This window comes from Melospiza georgiana, chromosome Z (assembly GCF_028018845.1).
Source record: "Melospiza georgiana isolate bMelGeo1 chromosome Z, bMelGeo1.pri, whole genome shotgun sequence".
Lineage (NCBI taxonomy): Eukaryota > Metazoa > Chordata > Aves > Passeriformes > Passerellidae > Melospiza > Melospiza georgiana.
In genome coordinates, this window is record NC_080465.1 from 38719602 (window position 1) to 38747318 (window position 27717).

Sequence of the window (27717 nt, forward strand, 5' to 3'; positions counted from 1 at the left end):
GGCCATTCAGAAGCTCCCAAGCAATCCAACATGGAGACCATTTACAATTTTTCAGTCATAGCTAAACCCTGAACCCTTTTTTGTGAGGTCAACAAAATACAGATTTTGAATTTCAAAACTCAGAAACCCTGAGTATCTGAATCTGTTCAGGATATGCAGTATGACATTACAGTACTTATTTGCTTTACATCATTACTGTTGTGGGTTAGTTGCTCTTCAGAACCTGATTACATCCCTGATAAGAATATGGTAAGATAGCATGCCCCTTTACTTTCTTTACCTTCACAGGTAGAACAACTCACAATTTTGAAACAGATAACCTAAGTCCACCTATAGACATGCTTGCTTCTGTTTCTCACTGAAAGAGAATGTGAAACAGAAAAAAAAAATTTATCCAACAGGTGGGACTCCATCATGTTATTTGCATTCATGGATGAGAACACTGGTTTGGGATGCACAGTTTCTATTGACAGGGAGTTCTCCATCAGTGTGCATGACACTGAAGAAACAACATATCACCTTCACCTCCCACTGACTTTATTATGCGAATGATCCTTAGGAATGAACCATAAAGGCAATGAGAAAAGGAATCCAGCATGTATTTTTGTAAAACTAATAATCTGTTTTGTAAAATTATCTGTTCTGTAGCACATGTATTGCTCTGAAAAAAAAGCTGTGGTATTTATTTTTCCTGTTTTCTTAAAATTTCATAATATGGAAACTCCTTCTCACTGAAGCAGTTAGTGATCCTGCTGATGCTGTTAGTGTGGAAATTACAGGAATTTTGCTTTGACACAGCACTGAAAGAAGAAAAAGAAGTCACATTGTTCAAACCTGGTAATATTTAATTGAATTGTATCAATATCTATTGTGCTATTAACTAAGTGATTAGGCTCTTCATAATTTCACATTATATGCTGCACAGATGTGACAGACTAAAACAATTACTTCTATCATTTTGATGAGTCTTAACTGGATTAACCTCACAGCAGATGGTTCATGGAACTGAAAAGGCTAGCAAGCAAAGTTCACTGACTTGATTTCAAACACAATACAAAATATTCAATATAAACATGTCAAACTGCAGCACAGGCAGGAAGGAGTTTTGCAGTGTGGTACATTCTCAGTCCTTTAGTAATATTTTACAAAACAATTTTGTATGCTCTCTCCATAGAGTTTCTCTTATCACTGGCTGTCTCTTACTGCAAAGAAATATAGTGCCAACTACAGATCACTAAAAGAGAGAGTGTGGAAGAATATATTACAAAGGCTTATAAACACATTATTTCAGCTCTTTTGCATTGTTTTTAATACTCTCTAATGTTACACATTTTACTGTTTTACACTCTATCTTCCAATAAACATACTGATGTGGATTGAAAAAAGATGATTCTTGGAAAAACTGCAGGCAACCACTAAGGTATAAGGGGTATAATTACATGGTAACTAATCTTAACTCTATGGTTGCTTGTGTTAGCCAGACTACCAGCTTGCTTACAAAGACATGTGAAGAAAAGTTCTCTCAGAAATCTTCCAGAAGAGAGTTTCCATATCAGCTCTTGATTTACTGAAGAATATTTAGGAGCAATGTATAAGAGAATGCTTGTCCTCTGCCATGGTGAGACCCCCTGATGCTCTCAGATTATCCTGTTGAGGGTGCAGTGGTTGTAAACTCCTTCACACAAGTAGCACATTGTCATCTGACTGCAGTGTGAGAAAAGTTCAGGAAGACAGTGACTCCCTGTGATGGACCTTCAGGAATGAAGGCAAGGTGGAATGCTGGCCAGAGGGGTAAAAATCAGCTACTCCAGTGTAGGTGTACTCCCTTTACTCACAGTAGGTTTGAAGGCCACTGCAAACAGCAAACCCACATAACTCCTGCCACTTTCTGTGCTGCAGGAGCCTGGAACAGGGCTGATAACACAGGGCAGCCTGTAGCAGTCACCACTAACACAGAGCAGCCCCTCTGCTATGCAGCCCTGCACAAGGCACACCTCCTCCTTCCTCAAACCAAGAGCAGTTAGCTCACTCATCCAGGAAAAGGGAAATAGTGGCTATTTTCCTGTGACTGTGTGGCCACAGTTCTGCTGAATCTGAACCAGTACTCCCTCCAAACATGCAGAGGGCTAACCAGCTTGATTATTTAACAATGTCTCCTACTGGACTCTGGGTTTCCTCTCCTTTATCCAAACAGTGTAGATGAATTCCACCTGCACATACTTTCCAAATATTTTCCATGTGCAGATGAAACTTCCTTCAGAGAAAGCCAAGAAAACAATATACAGGTGAATGAAGAAAAAAACCTTTCAACTGTGCTTCATCTAGCTAGAACTCTAGTAAAGAATCTACCACTAAAAAATAAACTGTCATACCAGAGATAAGATTTTTTTCTTTCATAGTTTCAAAAACTTGTTAATTTATTATATTTATGAAGTAGTGTGCTTACAACCTTAACATAACAAACTTATTTATTTTATAAGCAAGGTCATGTCATAAACAAACTATCTGGGGAAAATGACAATTCTGTCCCAGCAGCTATGCAACCTACATTTCTTCACGGATTTGGATGTGTCCTGGTGAAAGCACCTGTTCTGTTGGGAAATACTGTGTGAAACTCATTAAGGTTTCAGGAAAAGCAAAATCAGTGTCAAACACACATGAAGGAGGACTATAGGGTAATTAAAAAAAAATGAAGAGCCTACCTTTTGAGGGGAGATGAAGGAGTTTATTTTGTCCACCATGGATGAGTGAGGTAGGAATATAAAAAATGGTTGAATACTAGTGATGGAGTAATATTTTAATTATTGGATGCATAAATAGTGAAACAGTACATTTACAGTGGAAGTCGTAAGGCTTTCAACCATCAGATTGAAGAATCCAGCTTCCTAGGAGGATGTACAGCATCAAATGGCCTATATAACGTTAAGATGGAGCATGGCATTTAACAGAATTTTATCTACAATGGTGCAACCCAAAGCAGCAGAGGCTAGATATGATAACCCAGAGGGTATCCTTCTATCTCTCTATTCCTGTGCTTTACAGTAAAATTGAAAAGTAACCTGACAACAGTAACTGGTCTTTCTTCTTTTGCAGACCTTCCTTATGACCCCTTTCATATATCACTTCTAAAACCATTACCCTTCTCCTTCATCTCATCCATCTGTGATGTGTGAGCCTTCTTTAATTATGCAGTCATCCAGACATGTATAGGTCTTAGTGCTTCCACAATGTCTCCAAACGCACTACAATTTATAAAGCAGTTTTTTTGTTCAGACCCCTTTTCTCAATCGTTTCGGAAATTCATGTCTCTCAGTTGTAGCATCCAATGTTTTGCTTATATGGCCTGACACACTACAGTACCATGGGCACCATTACAATGCCACACACAAAACACCAATAATTTCTCCTCCTTCCTTGTAAAACCCCACTGATTTTCTGTTCTCTTTCCACAATGTTTTGCTTGCTATCCCAAAGCTGCATGAGCACCTTTGTACATTGATAGCCCAAGAGATATTAGCTCAGTAGAGCACATCAGGAGAAATGCATCTTTACTTAAGACCCCTAAAACACACAAGAAACTAAATGGTTGGAAGCGGTATAACAAAGGTGAAAGGCCAGTAACTGGAAATATCTGCCAGATTCTAAACCTTGTTATTACTTCATTCATGAGAGAAAAGGACAGTAAACAGGACATTCTGTTCTAGCTCTTCCCTTGCTGGAAGAGCAATGGAATGACTGTGATAGAGATAAGCAGATGGAAAGGCAATTTAGTGGACACTAAAGATAGACAGATAGTAAAATGCAGTAACATTGTTATTCTGAAACTAATGAAGACTTCAAAGCCTTGAGAAATCAGATATATGACCCAAAAAAATAGCTCAGATTAAGCAAGGCCAGGTTGTTCACCATTCCAAAATCATGAAAGGACCACGAAATTTGAAACGCTAACTCCAATAGAGCCCTGATCTTCAGATGTGATACACATGTGTTCTCACTGGACAAGACAATGTTGTGGGACTATAAGCACAAATGCCTTGCACAAATCCTATGGGGCCTTTATAGGAAAAAAAAAAAGATTTCCGAACAGTGCAACTGTTGCTTGCAAGTAGTCTCAACCTGAACATTATCTTTTTTAATGGGGTATATAAGATTAAAGTGTCTTTATGCTTTGTTTTTAAAATGTAAATATAAAAGAAAAGAAATTCTTGCAATTACATTGTAATTTTTGCAATTACATCTTCCCTTAAATAATATTGGGAAATTGGATACAGTAAATATTTTGCTGATACTAATATTGGGGTTCTTGCTTCAAATGTAAAAACAATACCAGTAGACTTTGGTAGTCTGGGGACTTTTCAGAGTATAAACTGACATTAAGCTCACCCTTTCCAAAGATTTTAAAATTCAGCTCTAGTGATAGTTTCACTTTACTCACATAAAGTGAAACCCAGAGACTGGGTTAAAACAAACAGTAAAATTGGAAAATTTACATGCCAGAAGAAGAAATAAAAGATGGGTTTTCTTCGCTTCAAAACAGCTCAAAAGAGGCATCATGCTTAACTTCAATTATCTTTGAATTCTTCCATTGTCTAACTTCCTGATTTAGAGAATTTCTGATCCTCAGTGGCATGTTAAACTGTCAGATGAAATTATTTGTCACTACACATTTTACTTTCCATTGTTAAAATTAAATTCAGACATTTTCTCAGAATTGCTGTGTTTCATACATTTCTGAAGAGATCCCATCCTATATCAAACTGTTGGCAAGTGTTACAGAGAAACACAGATACAAGAATCATCACTGTCTAGAGCGGCACAGAAAGTCACAAGTATCATCTTTGCTTTTCTGAGGCACAGCAAGAAGAAAACAGCTTTCATTTAAATTTCCATGCTACCATAGTTGATTCAAGATATCTGGTTTTCATATTTTATAAATTCCAAATTAATAAAATGCTGTGCTTTAGAATTCAAGAAAGAAATTGAATGCTTGGCTTACATTTATACTTGTCAGAAACAAAGCAATAATTCTTTTGTTTTATTGTATTCTCCTTATTCCCCAAGAACTTATTTCTTGCTGGTTTTGCTAGCATATTTCAAGAGACTATAAATCTACTTCATTGTTTGGAACCTTACCACTATATTGTGCAAGCAAGAAATGGTACTGAAGACAGCCTAAACTAACCTAAGAGGCTATTTTTGATATGGTGCAAGGAGGGAGAGAGGGAAAATGGTGAAACTTTACTTCATATCAAGACCAGGATTTTGCTATTTAAATTGCATTTGCTAGAGACAGAAGCAACTTACTGACAGAGAGTTAATACGTTTTTGGGGTTTAGAAGCTGCAGTCAACATCTGCAAAAAAACCTCAGGAATATTGTGAGCTCCCTGGATTCAGGCGGCCTTCTACATAGGGAAAGGCCATCAACAGAGTGATAGGTTACTAATTATTCTGTTGTTGTCTTCACCCTATGAGACATTCATTCTTGTATGAGTGCACTGGTGGGCTTCCAGTAATGCAGAACTACTGCTACTAAAACCAGCTGTCAAGTCCCCGTGTCAAGTCTGATTACAGAGGGAGCACAGCCCTTCATTTAGCAGGTATGAATGGGCCTGATTTGTCTAGAAACAAAGAAATATTCTTAAAGTGAGATATTACTACTTAATATTATTATATAATAACTTCCATTAACATTATAGAGAATAAAGGCATATAAACTGCCAGGGGGTATCATAAAATACAAACTAGAAGATTCAATGGCTAGTGCACTTACCAAATTTTGGAAAATCATTTTAGTCACAACACTCAAAGTTTCTGCAATGCTGGCGTCACAACAGGAACTATGCCTGTTTAAATCTCACTCTCAAAGGCAGGCTGATGCCAGCCCAAATCTTTCAACAATGGAACTGCACAAGCAAAGCATCTGATCCTGCAGAGACTGAATAAATTCACTTCAGAGGTGGAAAAGTCAGTCGTTTAGGCATGCTCCAGCCTCAATACCTGACCCCCGCCCTCTCTTTTTCTCCGGCCCCGCCTTGCATCGCCGCTGGCCGCAGCTCGCGTGTTCGCGCCTTCTCCGGCCGCCCGGTGCCGGCCGTGCTGAGGCACCTCGGACAGCTCCCGCGGCACCCGGCCCCCGGCCCGCACCAAGGCTCCTTCGGCGCGGTGCCTGCCCGAGGCGTACAGCCTAAGGACCGTGTACATCCGTGCAGAGGACAACGATGAAGGAAGGTAATGGCAGAAAACAAAAGGGTTTGTGTGCCGCCTCTCACTGAGACCGCACTGGCACACCCCTGATGAACAAAGGGCTGAAGAACGGACACCTGAGATTCACAGTCTTCGGTGCCATTAGCTTCCTCCTTCTTTATCAATCTCAATACTGCATTTCTCACATTTCCACATAAATACCTGAACAACTTCAGTGTCCCACATGTGTGCTGTTGAAATAAGCCCAATCCCAAGTCACAGACAGGTTTAGAGGTATCTTAAGTTCTGAATATGTTTAGGAAGTGACAGACACTCCATTCAGCAATTAAAAAAAAAAAAAGTATCTGCAAATTTAGGTGAATTGAATCCCTCAGAATAATCTTTCCCAGACACTGTCACATAATCAGCCTTTTCCTTTCATGATTGGTTTGTCTGTGTTGCAGCAGTGACCTTTTTGAGACAAAGTGATGACAAATAAGAAATGCTCTATGAGAAAGCTGTGAAGTGTGACTTAAACTCTCCGTATGCAATTACCCTTTGGACGCCTGTTTCGGGGTGAGTAATTTTCAGGGATATTTCCAGTTGATTTTGCCTTGATTGTATAATGTGGAAACAATTTAACTTTCTATAAAATGGGCTGCAGAAGCACTCGAAGCAAATTGACTTGTAAACTACTTTTGTTAGCTCAGTCGCTTTGGGCTCAGTAAGGCCAATAGAACAACAAGATGCAAGATTTTTGCACCTTTTTGCACCTCCTTTTGCAGATATTTGTGTGAGGCTGCTGCTCTCCTGGTTACACATCTCTTCACATCAGCTTAGTGGCCTAAAGCTGACTCTCTTCTAAGGCAAGGAAAATAACCACTTGAGCCTCAAATTTTGTTTTGTTTGAATATGCATTCAGGTGTTTTTACCCAAAAAACATGACACTCCAGATATTTTGTGTACAGATTTTAAATTACACCCTCCACATACACAATTGCTATGAAAGAAATTCTGGTACATTTGAAAAGGGAAAGGACAGGCAAAATGTTGAATGTTTAAGATAATAATACTCTTGAAGGAAGCAGTGTTCAGAATTCTGAGGGGTTTCCATTTCTGTCTCTTTTCAGAGCTGCACACAAGTAATCAGAAAAACTTTTCAATTTAGTAAGGGTACTAGAAAAGATAAGCATATTTCAATTGGATGCTGAACGTGGCTCTGAGGATGATGAGCAAAAATCATGATTCCATACGATGGTGCAGAAATGTCAGGTACTTTGCAAGACAGCTGGACAGCTTTCACAGCATACTTTCACAGCTTGATGCATTTATTACTTCCATACACTTCTGAAAAGCCTATTTTCTTATTTCAAAATGATGTGCCACTCTTCTGCTCATAAATGCTAAATTGTTCTTCCAAACTAACTAGATTAACAAACCTTAGACCAATTTCCCAGAGTATATTAAAAAAGAATAAATATGTAAATTTAATTATGAAGGGTTTGTGGACTCTAGGTATACTACAAACTTTCCTCATGCTGTAGTAAAGCAATAATATATCATTTAACTCCATCTTTACAAGGGTTTCACTGTTCTTCTCGTGTACCTTACTTCACCTATGAGAAATACAGGAAATGCTGCAGATACACAGTTCCTTGAAAAGGTAATTTGGTCCAAGGCTCACAGAATTACGATGAAGACTCTCTTTGACAATATTATAGAGCTCCCCTGAGATATGGATTGTTAATTACAGTGCAGCAGGCAGAGAAGTTGAAGGACATAGCAGGTGCTGGGAGACTGTCCTCTTACTGGGAATTCCTATTGGGTATTAGGGGAATTGGGGTCACTTGTCCCCACAGCTCCTGCATTGTCATAAGTTGTGGCTCTCGGAGAAATTTAATTTCAGAATGTTGCAGCTGTAGAATCACATCACAATCTTCAATTCCAACTACAGACACCAAAGATAATAAGAGGGGAATATTTCTTAACCACTTCTGTAAATCAAAAGTAAGTACACCAACTCCTGGAAGAATACCTGACAAGACTATGTGAAAAAACAATTGTACACATGCAAACACAGACACATAAACACACTCCTCCAGTTGTACAGTCAGATTTTCAAAGCAAGGCCCTTCGCACATTTGGTATACAAAACTCACAAAAATACTTTTGAACAAGGTCAGAAAAATCCAGGGATCTTTCAAATACTGAGTGTATTGTGGAAAACATATGTATGTAAGCACAGTTCTGATTACAGCTTATAAATAACTAGGAGGAATTCCAAAATAATAATTCTCTTCTGAACAAATTTGCACTAAAATAGGCATGGTTGAGCCAAAATTCAAATTAGCAGAAAAGTCATCTGAAAGAGACCCAGACAACAAGCTAAGGAAATATTTATAGCACCACTTCTCTACAGGAGAAAAAAAAAGTGAACAAGGCTTTCCAAATAATAACCAAGAGAAAATGAAATAAATAGGGCCAAAATGATGCCCTATGGAAAAATCTCTTCATCTAAGTAACACAGTGCATTTCCTTTGCCCACTTATCCTTAATAAGATGGCGTTCAACTCGTTTTTCCTTCAAAAGCTGGTTGACGTACAGGGGATAAATCCTGCTATCTTTACAATGATGGCCGTGAAAACCTCTCTGAAAGCCGGATGGCACTGCCAGACGTTTCCACCCCGAAAACCTCTCCAAAAGATGGGCGGCATTGCCAAACTCTTCCAGCTGCACCGCTCGCTTGGGCCACCAGAAGCAACCACCTGCACCGCTCCCCGGCCCTACAGCAGCTTCCCTCGGCGGGGCTGCCACCTGCAGACCAGCAGTAGGCAGGGGCGCGTCCCCCCAGAGCTGCAGAGGCCCCCGGGGCACAGCCCGCCGTGGGGATCCGCAGCATGGAGGGCTCACAGCCCCCGGCGCCCCTGCGCTTCTCCGCACGGCGGTCTCGCCCCGCCGATCACCGACCTTTGCCACACGGGCCGGAGGGACGCGCGCAGAAGCCGGCCCGGCCAGGAGGGCCCCGGGCCCCCGCTGCCGACCCGGCCGCCCGGGGCTGACAACGCCGCGTCCCCCCGCGCCCAGCCCCGCTCCCGCCCGACCGCGGCACCGTCACACTGCGGGGCTGCTCCCCGCGGCCGCGGCGGAGCCGTTGCAGAGCAGCCCGCCGCCCTCGCCTGCCTTTCGGGTGGGTCGCTAGCACGGCCCCGCGCTGCCCAGCCCTGCCCTGCGGCCGCGCAGCCCCCCTCGCCCCGGCGTGGTCCCCGGTCGGGCGCCGCGCCACCGTACGGGCCGGTAAGGCCGTACCGTGCTGGCAAGGCCGGGCGGGGGGCGGCGTCGCCCCGCTCCCTGCCTGCCCCACGCTCACCCGTCAGCACGGCGGCCACCGTGCTCAGCAGCAGCCAGTTCTCCCTCACGAAGCTCGGGCAGAGCAATCCCTTCTTTATCGCCTTCGCCATGGCGGGGATCGGCGGGGCTGGTGCGGTGCGTGTCGCGCGGAGCCGATCCGATCCGATCCGATCCAAGCCGAGCCGAACCGAACCGGACCGGACCGGACCGAACAGAGCGAGCCGCCTGCGTGCGCTCCGCGGGGCTGCACGCTCACCGCGGAGAGGCGGAGACGTCGCGCTTCACCTGGCAACCGGAGAGGCCGGCCCCCGCCCGCCCCTCGCTCGGCCGGCCCACCTGCCGGCCAGCACCCCCAGCTCCTGCTGACAAAATTGGGGACTGCAGGAACACACATGTCGGATTTCCCCCCCGGGATTTGACCCTGGTAGGCTTACATACTAAAATATCCAAGAAGCGTTTATTTCTTGTGCATCTCACTGGTAATGGTCTCCTTCTTCCTCCCCATCATAAGGCTGATTAAAGCTTATATAATATTTGGACCCAGTTCTCTGTGGGTGTATGGTTTTCAATATGTCTATAAAGATGCTGATTTTGATTGTCAAACCCGTAGCTCAATGGTAAATGCAAAGAACAAACAGCCCCCAACCAAAATCTGCCATTGTCTTGCTGAATGACATGAAGGAGAGAGCAGAATGAAAATTTATTTTATCTTGTTTAATTGCACTTGATATCATTGATTTCTAACCATACGCTACTAAGGTTTACCTATTTATGTCTATAACACCTGGATAACTAAGACCTGAAGGAGATCAGCAAAAACCGCAATTGAAACCTTGTCACTTCTGGTCTCTCTTCATTCTTTCTTCACATGAATCTAGCTGTGCTGTGTGACAGCCTGGAGAAAGAGTCAGGTATGCACCTTGTTAAATCAGGTAAGAGCACTGAAATCCACCTGGATGAGAGGCAAGAGCTGTCATCAATCTCAAGTGTTAAAACCTGGACCTAGATACATAAATTCATAGAGACACACCTAAAATTGTCCTTATTTTTCAGATGTGTAGAGAAACTGCAGTAATTTGTTTGCATCTGTCATCAGGAGAATTTAATTTAAAAAAATAAGTGGTAGCCCAGGGGTGGAAAGGAAACAGATAAGTAAATATATTAGTTTAATTAAGCCATAAAATGTGTCAGACCTCTTAAAAGGAAGGCTGGCATACTATCACATTACAAGCTACAGTAAAGCAAAACAAAAATAATTAATGCAAAGAAATTATAAGAAACAACTGTGCCTAGACTTTGGTACGGAAATATCACAAAGTATGAGTGGCACCAAAGAGATACTTGAAGAAAAAGACACACTGGGTTTCAGGATGGGCAAGATCAGGCATACCTTGTGCAGAAGAGCTCTGACTTTGGATCTCATTGCCACAGGGTATAATTTTTTAAAACTATTATTTCCTCTCCTATATACTTGGAGTCTCGGATGTTGCTTTCAGTAAGTCAAATGTCTGATCTGCCCCAGGAGGTGGTGAACTGGTGCCTCTCTAGATAGTAAGAACAAAATGATTTGCAAGACATGTTCAGAATTTAGGCCTTCCTTTAATTTTCTCTCTATTCACCTTCTCACATACCCCTTCTTACAACTTACTCTGCTTCTCTTTTGAGCTGTTTTGGTGAGCTAGGGGAAATTATTCCAATTCAGTTCCTGAAGACTAGCTAAAATAAGGTTAGAATTTACTTATTTCTCTATTAAGGTTTTGTAGTTCTCTTAATACTGAAACATTAAGTATCCTTTTTCACATTAAGGATTTTAGAGTACCTTCTTGGTACATCTAGAATTATCTGCAGCATTCTAAGGACAGAAAAATGCCCTTCTGTAGGTACAAAACAATGTGATTGTGGCTGATATATTTCTTCCTGAAGCTTGAAATATCTTAAAGGAGTTGCACAACCTTAGAAAAAACATAAGACAATTTGCTTTACAACTTGTGAAGGCTAGAGACAGATCTTATTTTTGTGTTCTGCAACAGCAAGACAATATATATATTGAATAATATTGAAGACCTCCATATACCTTTTGTTACAATACAATGTTCTATTATTTTCTGCTAGTGTTTTGTCCCTAAAAATGTTTAAGGAAAAAAGCATGCCAAAGTTCTAGTCTTTTTTTCCTTAATAATTGTCTTTATTTTTTAATTTCATCAAAAGTAATTCCACAGTCTTGACCTCAAAAAAACCAAACCTAAACCCACAAAGTTGACAACACAACACCCATTGAAAATTAAAGGGTATAAAAAATCAAGCCTATGAAATAGGGATGTTTTCAACATCCTGATGAGCAAGCCATTTTAAATTTAATTTTCCTATTATAGAATGATGGACATTGGCTTTGATCCTGGATGTAGAGTCAAGCTGGCAGTTTCTGTAAAGGGAGTTATAAATTAAAAACCCAACATCAAAAAAAAAAATCCCAATAAAATGGAAAAGAAATGTAGCCCAAGCCCATGAATCATTCTTGAAATGTTGAAATTATTCTAAAAACTAATTAATCTATATGAAAAGACTAAAAGACATAACACTTTTCAAGACTACCTGCTTGTACACCTAGTGAGTGCAACTACTGAGCAAACATAAATCTATATTCTATTTAAAACATTTTGTTTAAATTTTTGTCTGATTTTGAGACATCATGGAATCATTATGAAAGGAATAGAATGCATTTGTGAAAAAATGTCGATACACTCTACCTGTAAAGATGATAAGAATATATTCTGCAGCTATATTGATCACTGTTACAAAGTTGTCAGAGTAGATCATGGTCAGGATTGTATGCATGAAAAAATGATTTAATTTTTTGTGCTTAATTTTTTTAATGTTAATGAACCATACAGAGGAATCAGTCTTGAAAATGTGAACACTGTCCTGGGAAACAATGACATACATTCACCATGTTTGGTTTTTTTTTCCTGAAGGCTAAGATAATTCAGATTATTTTGTTGTAGAATTAGGAGTGTACATAAATACATAAATAACCATTCTATTGATAAATTATTACCACATGGTGTCCTAATACTTACACAGCCGTGTCTCAACAATAACTTCCAATCTGTATAACTCTCTTAACTACATTTTAAGTGAATTACTGAAGACCAGCATAGGAATATTTTCAATTTTGAGGCATACGAATGTTTCAGTGCTGGGAGATGCTGGGAGAGCAGTCCTACTGGAGCATGTACAGTACAGTACAATGCAGAGCAGAGTATAGCAAGTGGAAGCTTGCCCTTTCCTAAATCTTAAAAAAGATCTTCAGTGATTCTAATTAAGAAAGGAAAAAAAAATCACTTCAGTTTTACTTATTTAGATGTTCAGCTTTTTCTGCATCGGTTAGCTTACTAATATAATTTGTATAAGTTTTGGTGACAGTTGATTTGTTCCATAGAAAACTAATGAAGTGCCTTTTTCTTCTAGTTTATGGTGAGCATACAAAGGAAACTGCATCAACAGGGAATTAAGGAAATTTTGAATACTGTGTTTTTAAAAATGCTTTGATAAACAACAGTATTTTTAAAATATTTCCAAAAATAATCTACATAAAATACGGGTAGAATAGTTAAGGGTTTTAAATATGCTTTTTAAAATTTAATTTTGCTTGTTTAATTTAATTTTGCTTTTTTAATTTAAGGTCAGTGCACAAGATAGGAACTTTGCAATAGTTTTTTAATAACATAAAGCCATGAGTATATACAAAATTTGAAAACACAAACTGAGCAGTTCCTTCTAATATCTCTTTGTCTTAATGAGAAAATAATGCAAAAAAAATCATAGCATTTTTAAGTTCAGTGAAGTGCCAAAGCATGTGGAACAAAATGCACAAAGATCTTATGTGTCTTATGTCTGTCAATACTTTAGTGTTACCAAGCACCTAAAATTGCAGAATTTTTCCTTATAGCCTGGAAGACGTACCTCCTGACATCTGACCTTGAAGTTTAACTTTCATATATGCTGTATAATATAGCGTATGTGATAAGAAAAAAATATATTATAGGAAAAAAATTCCTCCACTGAGCTTTACTTGACAGATGCACTGATTGTCCTCAAGGGCAGAGTTGATGGGGGGCTGAATTTATATCTGGTGCCATGATACTGGTCTAATAGCAGTAGACTTTTCTTTCACAATTGCTGTTTAATCCAGTGTAGTTTTAAACTACCAGAAACTTTATTGGTATATTTAATTAATCCAACCCTCTCTTATAATTTTAAAGTTATATATATTTCTATTTCAGTAGCTGTTCCTGAATGCATAGGGGGATCCATCTAACTACATAGAACTTCCAGAATATTACCAGTAGGTGCTTTATCTTCTGTTTGCACTTGTTTTTCTACTCTTGCCAAAGATACCCTACACCTTATCAAATTAGTCATTCTTCATGTTTTCTTCAACTGAGATTTTTTAGAATTGTTGAATTATGCTTAACAGTAGATAAAAAAGTCTGGATTTGAGCTAAAATTAACAAGGAGAGGACATTGGGAGGGTTTTTTTTTTTTTTGTTGTTTGGACTTTATTTTTTGTTTGCTTGCTTTCGGAGGGTGTCAGTGGTTGTTGGGGTTTTGTTTTGTTTTCCTTAATTAAATGAAATCCTGTGCCCGATCAATGAGATTTTTATTGTTGTTGGAGTCAATGGGACCACAACTGGGAGGAAGACAACAGCTGCAGATGAGATTTTTGTTTGCCAGCTTGTAGCCCTCTAATATTGAGTATATTTTTTTGCTACCAAAACCCACTTTTGGTAACTAAATATTCTTTTATCAGCTATTTTTCACTGTTGGTATCAAAACTCATCTGTGTCAAACAAACATAAAAGAATAATGATGAAAAAGTATTAGAATTCCTTGATAATGGTTTACCTGTTAAGCTTTTAAAACCACGGATGTGGAACTTTGCATTCTAGATCACTTCTGTTTTTTTTTAGTAAATTGTGTTCCTGGCCTCAGTAAAAATACTGCGTATATTGTCACTTATTTTAATGAAGTTTGGAAGATGTTGTGTCCATATCTTACTTGGAGGAATTTCTATCAGTGAGAAAGTGTCATTACTTTTTCTTGTTTCAAGTAGTGTAAATATTTCATACTGTGCTTATATGTTCTCCTGGCTGCAGACATTTTATGTTGTAAGAAAGTGGGCAAGCAGAGTGGGAAGGTGGCATGAAATGTGTTTCACAGATTGAGATTTAACTAGTAGTTATGTACTATTAACAGAAGGCTGAAGGAAAGCCAAGCTCTGAAAATCATTACAGGCAGACACATTTTACAAGGTCACAAATTTCTCATTTGCCTAGAAAGAGTGATGGCATATCTGTGAAGTGATCATGAACCAGCAGTGGTGTAAATCCAGGTGCATACTGTGGCAATGATTTTAAAAATTATTCTTCCTTTTCTTAAAGATTCAGCCACTTAAGAGCCCGTGAAAAAATCTAGACCAATATGACTGCAAATAGTTTTCCTTCCTAATTACACAAAATGGGTAAGTATGAACAATAAGGATAAGTATGAAGCACACATATTTCTCTCAACACCCTTCTTCAGCCTCATGTGCAGAGGAACTCTGGTAGTAATAAAAAAACTAATTAAATTTGCACAAAGAGTAAAAATATCTGAGTTTCTGCAAAGCATTTAAAAATGGTTGTCAGAGAATATCAGCATGGCAGGGATGAGGTTTGTTTTGAAGTATGATGTCTTCATGGGCAAAATTATTCAGTAAATCTTTGTAGAGTAGAACAATAGATCTACTATCTGGAGTGGAGATTTACCTTTTCACTTCTGATTTTTGTAATATCTTCTCACCTGCTGACTCAGAAATGAACTCTGCTTAAGGCAAATGACTAAAAGAAATTTGAACTAGACCTCATACATATTTCCAAGATTTTTGAGCTGTGAATCAGGCATTATTTTCAGATGTGACTTGATATTGGGTGTTGCACAGGATATATTGTTCTTTGGCACACTAATATGTACAAGGCAATTCCACCTCAGAGGAAGAGTTACTTCACAGCAGCACCTGCATCTGACCTCTAGGCCCATGTGAAAAGGCTGAATCTTTACTGTAGTGGCAATCGTGTCTCTTAATCTTGAAAAATTAAGAGGTAAAACTATGTTGAACAAATATCACTTTATTAGCATAATAATGATTTGTTCCCCAAGTGAAGATGGTGATATTTTCCAGCCATATTGGAGTAACATCATTTAACCTCCATACTACACAAAGTACATATGTATTAATACAAGGTGATGGTGAACAAAGCAAAAATTATAGGATAATATTCTACTGCTGCTCCAGCAACTCTGCAGGATGCCTCATTATGCGATATATGGTACAAGTTGCCGTACTAGTACATATAATTATGTACTATACATGTAATTATAAAATTATTGATTCTAGCAAGCAGTTGCTTTTTACCAGTCTTCACAAATGACATAAGTGAAATTGAAGGACACTGTTCACCCACATTCCATTTGGAGATTTATTTTAATGAAGACGTAATGAAGCAGAACGTTTTCTGGATAGAAGATAATGATAGCAAATGACAAAATTATTTTGGAACTCAAATCTCTTAGTAGCACATTGAAATGGATGAGTGAGTGAACACTAATTTAGAAAATGTTCAGCAAGTTTGAGGTAATATGTTAACTGTGATAGCCAAAGATCTGAAGAGCAAAGTTGAGAAAGGAATTTAGAATTATTGGCTATGCCACTCAAAAATGAATTATAGGCATATGATCTGATCTTCTGGGACATTTCAAGAGCTTGAAAATACTCAGTGCCCTTGGCATCTTTTCTAGGCAGAACTAAACAGTCATTGTATTCCCAATTTGCTCTGAGGAGTTTCATCACAGGATTTGGAGCTTTAGCATGGTCTGTGTCTAAGCCTCAGCTTTTTTAGTTGCCTGCACACGTTAGAATAAAAACATCTAATTGTGAGCTAGGATTCTACTTCAAAAGAATGCAAAAAAAAAAAAAATTGGAAAAATACAAAGGTAATGCACTGTAAATGGTTCAAGGAAAGAACTCATCTTTTAAAATATTTCAAAATCTCATTTTATCTGATACCTTGCCTTCTTTCCAGTACTTGAAGAGACTCTACAAGAAAGATGGGGACAGACATTTTACAAGAGCATGTTGTGACAGGACAAGGTGAATGGCTTCAAACCTCAAGAGAGTAAGTTTATATTAGACATTAGGACTTTTTACTGTGAGAGTGGGAAGACAGTGGAACAGGTCATCTAGAGAAACAGTTAATGCCCCATCCCTTGAGGTGTTCAAGTCCAGTCTGGATGGAGTTCTGAGTGACCTGGTCCACTGGAAGTTTTCCCTGTCCACAGCAAGGGAATTGGAATGAGATGATCTTTAAGCAGCCTGCCAAGTAAAACTGTTCTATGATTCTAAATCTAGTCTCTGCAACCATTCGCCCTTGTCTTCTCACCACATGCCCTTGTAAAAAGTCCTCTGGCTTTTTTGTAGATCCCTTGCAGATGCTGTAAGGTGGCTAGAAGTTTTTCCTTGAGCTTTTTCCAGGCTGGAAAACTCAAACTGTCTCAGCAGGTCTTCATAAAAGAGGTGCTCCAGCCCTCTGGTCACCATTGTGGCCACTCACTTCAACATGTTCATGTCCTTGTTGTGGTGGGGACCCCAGAGCTGCATCCAGTACTATAGGCTGGATCACGAGAGTGGAATAGAAGGGCAGAATTATCTCCCTCAACCTGCTTGTCACACTTCGTGTGCTGCAGCCCAGGACATGGTTGGCTTTCTGGGCTGCAAGCTCACTTTGCTAGGTCATGTCAAGCTTCTTGTCAAGCAACAGCCCTTGTCCTCAGGGCAGCTCTCCATCCATCCATTCATTACTCAGCCTGTGTCCATATTTGGGATGACCCAGCACAGAGGTAGGAACTAGTATCTGGCCTTGTTGAACTTCCAGAGGCCCACCTTCCGGCACAGGTTCACCTCTCCAGCCTGTCCAGGTCCCTCTGGATAGCATCGCTGCCCTCCAGTGCATTGGCTGCCCACAGACTGGTGTCATCAGCAAACTTGCTGAGGGTGCTTCCACTGTCCGTGCCACTGCCACAGATACTATATGTAGCACTGGTCCCCTGAGGAGCACCATTCATCACTGGTCTCCACTTGGACATCAAGCTGTTTTGGGAGCAACAGCTCTGAGGGCTACCACCCAGCCAATTCCTTATCCACATAGTGTTCCACCCACCAAATTTGTGTCTCTCCAGTTTAGAGACAAGGATGTCATGTGTGACAGTGTCAAATGCTTTGCACAAGTCCAGGTAAATGATGTCAGTTGTTCCTCCCTCATTCACTGTTGCAGTATGATTTCAGGGTTTACCCCAGACCCCTGGGTTTCTCCTCCCTCCTTTCCCCACCCTGCCCCCTGCCAAACACTGTCTGTCAATCCTGGAATTCCAGAAGGGTGTCAAGTGATTGGGCAGATTCAAAAGATGCCCTCTACCCTCCGGGGGGCCATTGGGCCATCCAGGTGTCCTTTGTCCCTTGAGACCTCCTCTCCTGTACCTGGTTGGTGGGCTTCCTATTCCTTCCCTCCTCCCCTCCCCTGAGTAAAAGAGCGAGCAACCATGTGGTCCGGGAGTTCTGTTGGAGGAGTTGCTGGATTCAGAGGCCTGTGGGCCAGAATGAAAGCTCTGGATTAAAGCCCTCCATCAGAACTGACTCCTTTCCTTCACTACCGCCTTAAAGCTTCTCTGTCAGAGGGAAACCTGAGGAGCGGACCGTCTATGAGAGGAAGCTCCATCCTGCCACCACCGGAGCCCCAGCATGCCTGGACTTATCTCCACGTGTCCAACACTGCTGCAACATCCAGCTAGCCAAAAGAATCTCTGAGGTGAAACACCACAGCTGTCACCTTGTGGTTCAGCTGCAGGGGCCAGATAAACTCAGGTACGTCTCGTCCACAAAATTGGTAGTACTAATAATCCACCAATACTATAATCCTTCATAGAAGGCCTCCAAACTTGTTAGGCAAAATTTGCCCTTAGTGACGCCATGCTGGCTGTTGCAAATCACCTCCCTGTACCTTCATTCCAGAAAGATATGCTACATGACCTTGCCAGGCACTGAGATGAGACTGATAGGCCTATAGTTCCCTGGGTGTACCTTATTTACCTTTTAAAAAATCGGGATTATATTTCTGCTTTACCAATCAGTGGCTTGCCACAACTTCTCGAATATGATACATAACTTAGCCACTTTCCTCCACCAATTTCCTCGGGTCTGCAGCTGTACCTCACCAGGTTTATCTCAAAATCCACCTGACCCTTGAAGCTTTTATTCTGTGTATCCTTTCTCCATGCTCTTAAATTTCTTCTGAGAGAGAATTTCTGCAAAAGCTGGGGAATGAAAACTGTCAAAGGGTATATTAACCCAGGAGAAACAGGATGAACACCATGGGCTACCATATCTCTACAAACATAGATGAAGTGCTGGCTGACAAATTACAGCCCTCCCTGAACTGCAATGAAATGTATGCCAAAATTTTAGCTGCAAGAAAAAAGCTGGTATTATAAAAATGCCCATGATTTGGAGGCAATCTATTTTGAGACTTGAAGCTTGGCCTTTGAGCTTAGGTTCAAACTGCATGGGAAGTCATAGGCCAAATTTTCCTGGTTGTAGGAAAGCCTTAGACAGCCAAGCATCTGTCTCAGTGCATTAACTGTAGAAAAAGCCTGCTAGGAACAAGGAGGGGAAATGAACAAGAGGAACCAGGTGAATGCTCAGCCAGTGTGGTAAGTAAATCTCACACACAGCTGTTAGTATACAAGAGACAATATTTTAGTGCAAATTATGCAAGCAGTTTGAACAGTAATATGGTCATTATTTCAATATATCATGTGAGGGTTGTTGTTGATAGTAGTTCATAGGAGACAAAGCACTTACTGTCATTTTTAGTGTAATTTTTTTCTAACTTTTGACTAATTTAGTCCTATATATGCCTTTCAGTGATTCAGTTTGTGCTGGTTTTAAACCCAGGTGAAAAATTAAACCCATTGTAGCTGCCCCCTTTCCCCCCTGCCCCTTCTGATAATGGTGGAAACTAGGAGAAATTGTAAACTGGAACCACAACTTACGGAAATAATCACAACAATATTAGTAACAAAGAGTGTACAAGAGGCAGCGACAGGAGAGAGTTTTGCCCACAAAAGGGTATTCACCAAACGTCCACCTGGGCACCAATCTGTCTAAACACAGGCAAAATAGAACCATCATCACATGGCCCTCAGCGAAACAGAGGCGGCATGCCAGGGCAGCTCCTGTGGCTCAACCTCCTCCTCCCCAGTCCAGAAACAATGAAAAATAGGGACAAAACAAAATCTGGAAAACTACTTTTTCCAGATAAGGCTCTGTGGTGCAGAGACACTGGCTCTGGTGGTGGCAGCCGTACCGGTGCAGGCTCTCTTTCACTCTCTGCCACCACAGCAGCAGCAGGGCTGTGGGTGCAGCAGTGGTGGCAGCAGCGGAGTGGCAGCCAGCAGCTCTGGCGTGCTGGCTCTGATGGCTACAACAGCTATGGTGCCAGCTCTATCCTGGTGCCTAGTAGCAGTGCAGTCTGGACTCTGCTCTGGCACACGCCCTTCCATGTGCCCTGGCTAAAGATGGTGCCACTTCAGTTTCTGCTCATAGTGTTTTCCTGTCGAGGCCGCACCCCTCCAGCAGTGATGTGGGTGGTGTGGAATACACAGCACTGAAAGCTCCATCCTCTTGTCCCCGTATCCAGGACAGAGTTCTTAGGCCTTAGGATTCTTACTTATCACCAGAGGTGTAACTATTACTGGTAAGGGGGCAATAGAGGAGGTAATTCTTGTTATTTAATTGCAGTAGCCAAAAGAGAAGACTTGAGGCTTTGCTTTGTTTCTTAGGAATTGTTTAGCTGGCGATCAGTAAACTCTATAGTAAGAAATAGAATTAAAACCATAAGAAATCACCTTTTAATATTTTTTTTTATTTTAGGTTTTAAAATGAATTTTTTGGACACAATATTGTCATGGAAATGCTGCTGGGCTTGAAGCAGCTGACTTTTCCAGCCTGACAGAAATTTGTGGTCAGCAGCAGTAAGCAGGACTTCAACCTATGCTTCTTGCAAGTTTTATAATTAACTTTCAGCAGGGCAGTTTAAGCATAACTTCACAGTTCTGATAGAAATGTCCTGTAAGAACAAACAAATCTTTCTGAAAATAGCCTTTGGAGAGACAAAATCTCCTGAGAAATAGCTGTGGAAACTCTTTGTCATCCAAAAGGACATAAAGTCCCCCTATGCATCAGGACTTAACTGCAGTACAGCAGATTTGCATGGTACGGTTTTTGACTGATGAAATATGAAAGTATTTTAACAAGTGAGCAGGTTACTTTGTGCTGTGCTAGCAAAAGGATTTCATGGAAATGACCCCACACTGCTGGTCAATATCAGGAGCTTGCAGAACACAGCTCTTTTCTATGGCAGAAGCGGAAAGTACTCAAGAAGCAATCTGTACATAAATTCAGATAGGTTCTGTCCATGTGTGTGCATTCAACCCCTTGCTTATGTCCTCTTTTCACCTGCTAAGGAGCAGAGAGGAACTGGGGTCAAACTTGCAGCAGAATATTGTATTTCAAGTTAGTAGATTCAGTTGTAGGTTCACTTTAGAATTTCCAGAGATGTGTCTAGCACCCCAGGATTGCTATATCTGGAGACCATACAAAAAGAATAATATGGTTGTTCTCATGCAATCAACCAGTAGGAAGGAGTCAAACATGTTCTTTGTCAAAGCAGGAGTCACAATACAGAAATCATATTGTATAATCTTCACAGTGTCAGCTGACAGTAGGTTACTTCTTTTCATCTAATGTGTCTGTGGGGTATTCCATTTGTGTCATCTGTAGTCTAAAGAAATTCTGGTTACATTTAAATTCTGCTACTTTCAGATTACGACCACATGCTTTCTTGAAAATGAAAGTACATTCTACATTGAAAACAAAAATACAATAGCAGGGAAAGAGTCTGCTGCTGATTTTCCTAGTCTCAAATTTTGTGAATGTAAAAGTCAGCAGTGGTTAACTTTACTGTGACACCCTCCCAAGCCAGTGAATAATGTAAGGATTTTTTTGGTAGAGTCTATATGTTGAAAATAACAATCAAAAATATTCTTCCTTTGAGGTGGGAGAGTATGTGGATAATTTGAGGCTGATAATCCTTTCTACCAGCTTGTTACATTGCCTTTACAGGAACGTAAGAAGATACATACAGGGAGATATTTGTCCAATAAAATGTTGTGTTGGTCACTCAGTTTTCAGCTCTAATGTCATGACATGTCTTCATGAGTTGCAGGAAACAGCAAAGAATTCAACCTGGACAGATCAAGGCACAAAATCTTAGAACATGTGATTTCTGAGTGTATGTGCTGAGAAATACAGAATCACAGATTCAGCTAATTTGAGAAAAAACATTTGAGATCATCCAGTCCAGCCTATGACTAATTACTACCTTGTCAACCAGACCATGTCACTGAGTGCCACTTTTCTTTCCTTAACCATCCCCAGGGACAGTGAAACCTCCATGTCCCTGGGTAGCACATTCCAATGTCTATCACCCTTCGTGTGAAGAAATGCCTCCTAATGTCCAACCTAAATGTCCCTTCAAGAAGCTTAAGACTACGTCCTCTTCTAATATTCATAGCTGCCTAGGAAAAAAGGTTCCCGCCTGGGTACAACCTCCTTTCACGGAGTTGTAGAGGACCCCTGATACTCCTCCTCTCCAGGCTAAGGTATCTCAACTCCCTCAGGCACTCCTTACAGCACAAGCATTTCAGACTCCTCACCAATTTCACTGTCCTTCTATGGACTTGTTTCACCACTTCAATGTCCTTCCAGAATTGAAGGGCCCAGAAACTGATCACAAGATTTGAGGTGTGGCTCCCACAGTGCTGAGTACAGGGGGTCAATCCCTGCCCTGCTCCTGCTGGCCACACCATTGCTGGCACAGGCCAGGATGCCATTGCCCTTCTTGGCCACCTGGGCACTGCTGGCTCACGCTCAGCTGCTGTCACCAGCACCCCCAGGGCCTTTTCCTGTGGCAGCTTTGCAGCCACTCTGCCCCAGCCTGTGGCACTGCCTGGGGTTGCTGTGACCCAAGGGCAGGGCCCAGCACTGGGCCTTGTTGAGCCTCACACCACTGGGCTCGGCCCATGATCCAATGTGGAGAGCATTATTAATAATTGGTTAGCTGAGAAAGGCCACACTGATATAATGCCACTGGTTAAACTGAAGGAGAAAAGTCAGCAGTCAGCAAGCTAAAAGGAAGAGTCAGCAGCGACCTTGCTGCAACATGAGGATAGGGAGTTGAGATTAGCCCTGAATACATCCTAAGAATATGTAGAAAGTATCAAAAGTAGAACCATAGGAATGTAGAAGTAGGCGTAGATGCTGATATGCAAGCTGACCAATCCTGAGCTCAACTTTTGCAATATGCATGAAGCTCATTACCAACTGTATTTAACCCGCCGTACTGATCAATAAAATCGAGCCTGTGATGATCAAAATGATGTCCTGGTTCCCTTCCGTCGACAAATGGTGGAGAATGCGGGCATAACCGAATCTCTGCCCTTTTTCTCGGATTAAAAGAAAAAGGGATTACGCCACGGTCCGGAAGTTGGGTTTGGGTCCCAGCAGCCGGGACGGTGCCGGAATTTGAAGCACCCTTAAGGTTCACAACCGTGACTTAAGCCAATACGTGTCCGCAGGAGCCTGGAGAGCTGCAACAGCGCGCGCTGATTAATAGGTATGGATAGGCAAGCGGCATATGATTTATTTACCGCCTATTTAGAGCGGCGTGGGATAAAAGGGATAGATTTAAAAAAGGAGTTACCAGGGTTATTAGCTTATGGCCATTCTAAGGGTATCTTTTCTAATCCTCATACAGTTCATGAGTTATCAGAGTGGAGAAAGTTTGGGGAAATATTGTGGGATACAGTACTAGATGATGATAAGTCAGCAAAGAAATTCGGGAAGTTATGGCGGGTGGTGTATAACACGTTACTTCAGCAGGTCTCTGAGAGAAAGGCAGCAGAAAGGGCAACAGAAGCTCATAAGAGGAATATAGGGTATGGTCGTGAAGATGATCCCCTGGCACCCTCTGTAACTAAAGTACTTATGCCTAAGAGTCCCCAGCAAAGTGGTGTGGAGGATTTTCCTATAGGCGCAGTGGAACCGCCTGCACCTTTCCTGTCAGAGGGGGAGGGCGAGTCGGATGGTGGAGGTAGGAGCAAGCCAGCTTTGCCTCCGCCACCAGCTTCAGGCGGGTTGGATGGTGGGAGTAGGGGCAAGCCAGCTTCGCCTCCGCCGCCAGCCTTGCCTCCGCCGCTTCCCCCGAGTGAGCCGGCTCTGGTTACAGCTTCGGTGGGGGGGTCACCTTCCCCGCCCGAGCCGGCTCCAGCGGGGGGGCTGGTTCCCCCTCGCAGGCTGGCTCTGCTTGAGCCGGCTCCGGTTTCACTGTCAGCTCCAGCGGGGCTTCCCCCGCGCGAGCCAGCCTCTGCTTCACTGCCCCCCCCGCGCGAAAACTCGGTGTCTGCACTGAAGCGCCAGCAGCATAGCACCCTTAAAGGGCCAGATCCCATCCCAGGGGCACACCGTGATCCATGGGGGGAGATGGCTAAACAGAGGAGGGAAGCTTGGGCTGCTTTGGCGAAAGAAGTAATGCAAATGGGGGATGGTGAGGCGGTGGAAATAGCTTCTAGTCTTGCATGTCCAGTTACATACACACCACAGTATGATGCACAGGGGAACCTTACGCATAATATAGCAGAATATACTCCCTTAGATTGGAAGCTGTTAACTCAGCTACGTTCTACGGTTAGTCAGTTTGGAGTAAAAAGTGAACCTGTTAAGCAAATGTTAGATTATCTTTTTAATACTCAGGTTTTATGTCCTAATGATTTAAGAGGAATAGTTCGGTTGATATTCACTCAGCATCAGCAGTTATTGTTTAATGCACATGACCCATTACATGGAGTAACAGTAAAGGAGCTGATGGGCTTAGAGGCATTCTTACGTACAGAGGCACAGATGATATCGGGAGCAGATAAACTTAGAGAGTCTATGTGGTTAGTGCGTGCTGCAATAGACATGGTTAAAGAGCCAGGAGGGTTACCGGCTTATATGGGTATTAAGCAAGGAGGGAAGAATCATTTGGAAATTTTATCGATAGAACAGCTACAGCTATAGATCGGGCTAGTGTTGCAGGGCGCTGTTGAAGCAGGTGTGCTTTGCAAAATAGCAATCCAGCAACCCAAAGAGTGTTAGCTACTTTAGGGGCAAATTAGACTATTGAGGAAGCATTAGAGCGAATGGCATTAATGCCAACAGCTTCACAGGCATTTATAGCAGAAGCCTTAAAGGAATTAGGATTAGGATTGCAAAAGCATAGTCTACTCAAAATCAGGTGTTAGCTGCTCTTGCTTCTCTCCAAAGCGGCTCACTGGCAGTTCACGTAAAGAGGCTCGAGACCATTCATCAAGTGTTACCGATGCGGCAATGAGGGACAGACACAAGTTACTGCCGTGACATCGGAGACACCAGCAGCTGCCGTGACATCGCTGCTACCTCCTGTCTGCAACCCGCAACAACCGGGAGCCTCGGCTTGGACTTATCAGCAGCAGTAGACGTCACACTAATGACGAACCGGCCTGAGAGGATACCCACTGGAATAAAGGGTCCTCTTATACTAAATGGACAAACATGTGGAGCATTATTGCTGGGATGTTCCTCTATAACTATGTTGGGATTATTTGTTTTGCCTGGTGTTATCAATGCGGACTTTACAGGGGAAACACAAATTATGGCTTACACCCTTTATCCTCCGATTAAAATTACAAAAGGACAACGCATTGCACAATTGGTACCACTGTCACAAATGACATCAGGAATACAATCATTTACTGGGCAAGCACGGGATGAAAAAGGTTTTGGCTCTACTGGTGTTACACTTTTAACTGTGGATTTACAAAATAGACCAAAACAAAAAGTTGAAATTACCTATGGGCATCAAAGCATAACCCTTTATGGATTATTGGACACAGGAGCAGATACTAGCATCATTTCTCCAGAAGCCTGGCCACAACATTGGCCTCTATTTCCTTCATCAAACATGCTCACAGGAGTGGGAGGATTTACATTGGCAAGCAGGTCGCCGTCTTTGTCTGTGTGCATTGAGAATCAACAAATATCTGCTGTGTTTTCAATTGTTCAACTGCCTCCTACAGTTTCCTGTTTAATTGGAAGGGACATTTTAACACAATTGGGAGTGGTGTTAACTAATCAGCACCCTTTGGGGTAATTGCCATTGCTTGGACTTTCCCCATTCCACTCACCTGGAAAACGGATACACCGGTGATGGTTAAGCAATGGCCATTAAAAGGGGAGAGTCTTATGCATGCCCATGAATTGGTACAGGAACAATATACAAAGGGACACCTTCGACTATCCACAAGCCCTTGGAATACACCTATTTTTGTAATCAAAAAGAAATCAGGGAAATATCGTTTGATACATGATTTGAGGGCTGTAAATGACCAAATGGAACTAATGGGGGCATTACAGCCTGGTCTTCCAAATCCAGCTATGATTCCAGAACACTGGCCACTTTTAGTTATTGACCTAAAGGATTGTTTTTTCACTATTGGCCTGCATCCTGATGACATGAAGAGATTTGCTTTTACTTTACCAGCAATAAATCGTGGGGAACCAGATAAAAGATTTGAATGGACATCTCTTCCGCAGGGCATGCGCAACTCCCCCACTTTATGTCAGCTTTATGTTGATGCAGCATTACAGCCACTACGTCGTAAATGGCCAGCAACTATAATATATCATTACATGGACGATATTTTGTTTGCACAGCAACAGCCATTCTCCTCTTTACAGATTAACACCATTATAAATACTCTTGCTGCATATTCACTTGTTATTGCTGCAGAGAAAATTCAGACTACAAAGCCCTGGAAATATTTGGGATGGACTTTGACGGATCAAATAGTGATACCACAAAAATTGGAATTACAATTGGACATTAAAACTCTACATGATGCACAGAAATTGCTGGGAGACTTACAGTGGCTGAAGCCTATTGTGGGAATACCAAATCACTTATTAGAAGCCCTACGGCCTTTGTTAAAAGGTGTGGACCCTACTACTCCTGTACACCTGACAAAGGAGCATCATCTTGCCTTGCAGCAAATTAGTAACTGTGTACAGCAAGGGTATGTGTCTCGTCGACAACTCGACCACCCCATTGACCTTACTATTTGGAATAGCCCTTGCCACTTGCTTGGTGCTCTCTCTCAGTTGCAAAAGAAAACGGGGGAGATACGGGTGTTGGAATGGTTATCACCACCACTACAGCACAAGAAAACAATATCTTCAAAAATTGAACAATTGGCTGCATTAATCAAAAAGGGGCGTCTCAGAATTCTTGAAGTGGATGGTAGAGAACCTGCTACTATTAGATTATCTATGGAAAAAGAAACCTTGGACTGGTACTTGATAAATTCAAAGAATTTACAAGAAGCATTATTGATGTCACCTGCTAAAGTAGAGACTAGTAAATTAGTGCCTAGAGTTTTGCAATGGATGACAGAATGGAACTGGATTACTCGACCTTTAAGAGAAGAAAACCCCATAGAAGGAGCTATTACAGTTTTTACAGATGCAGGAAAGAAATCAAGGCGTGCTGCTGTTACCTGGCAAGAAAAAGGACAATGGAAGCATCAACTCCTCACAGCAGACCCTGCAGATAGCTTACAAACTTTGGAATTGTTAGCAGTAGTATGGGCGGTGTCCAACTTACAGGAGCCTTTAAATGTGGTCACAGACTCTATGTATGTTGCAGGAGTAGTCAAACGAATAAAGGAAGCAGCAATTAAGGAAGTGAATAATAAACGATTGTATGAGTTACTGATACAGTTAAGGAAAGCTTTACGGGAAAGAGCAAACGGTACCCTTAAGCAGTATATTGAAAAACATCAAGATTTGACAGATCCACAAGTATGTTTGGCTAAGGTTTTGTATGTGATTAATCATTTATGCATTTTTGGGGAAGATGATACCCCTCCTGCAATGAAACATCATCCGAGGTCAGGTCAGG

The 27717-nt window shown here is 41.6% G+C and overlaps 1 protein-coding gene across 2 annotated transcripts in view; it reads right to left on the reverse strand.

The window, feature by feature from the left end:
• SLC1A1 (solute carrier family 1 member 1) overlaps nucleotides 1-9797 on the reverse strand; it is a 50103-nt gene extending 40306 nt beyond the window's left edge. The window contains exon 1 of one of the 2 annotated variants that reach the window (XM_058043834.1): nucleotides 9552-9797. In XM_058043834.1, coding sequence (XP_057899817.1) covers nucleotides 9552-9642 — 91 coding nt within the window. In that variant the 5' untranslated portion in view covers nucleotides 9643-9797. The remainder of the gene's footprint in view (nucleotides 1-9551) is intronic. The other variant, XM_058043833.1, reaches the window with a different exon arrangement.
• Nucleotides 9798-27717: the final 17920 nt, after the last annotated feature.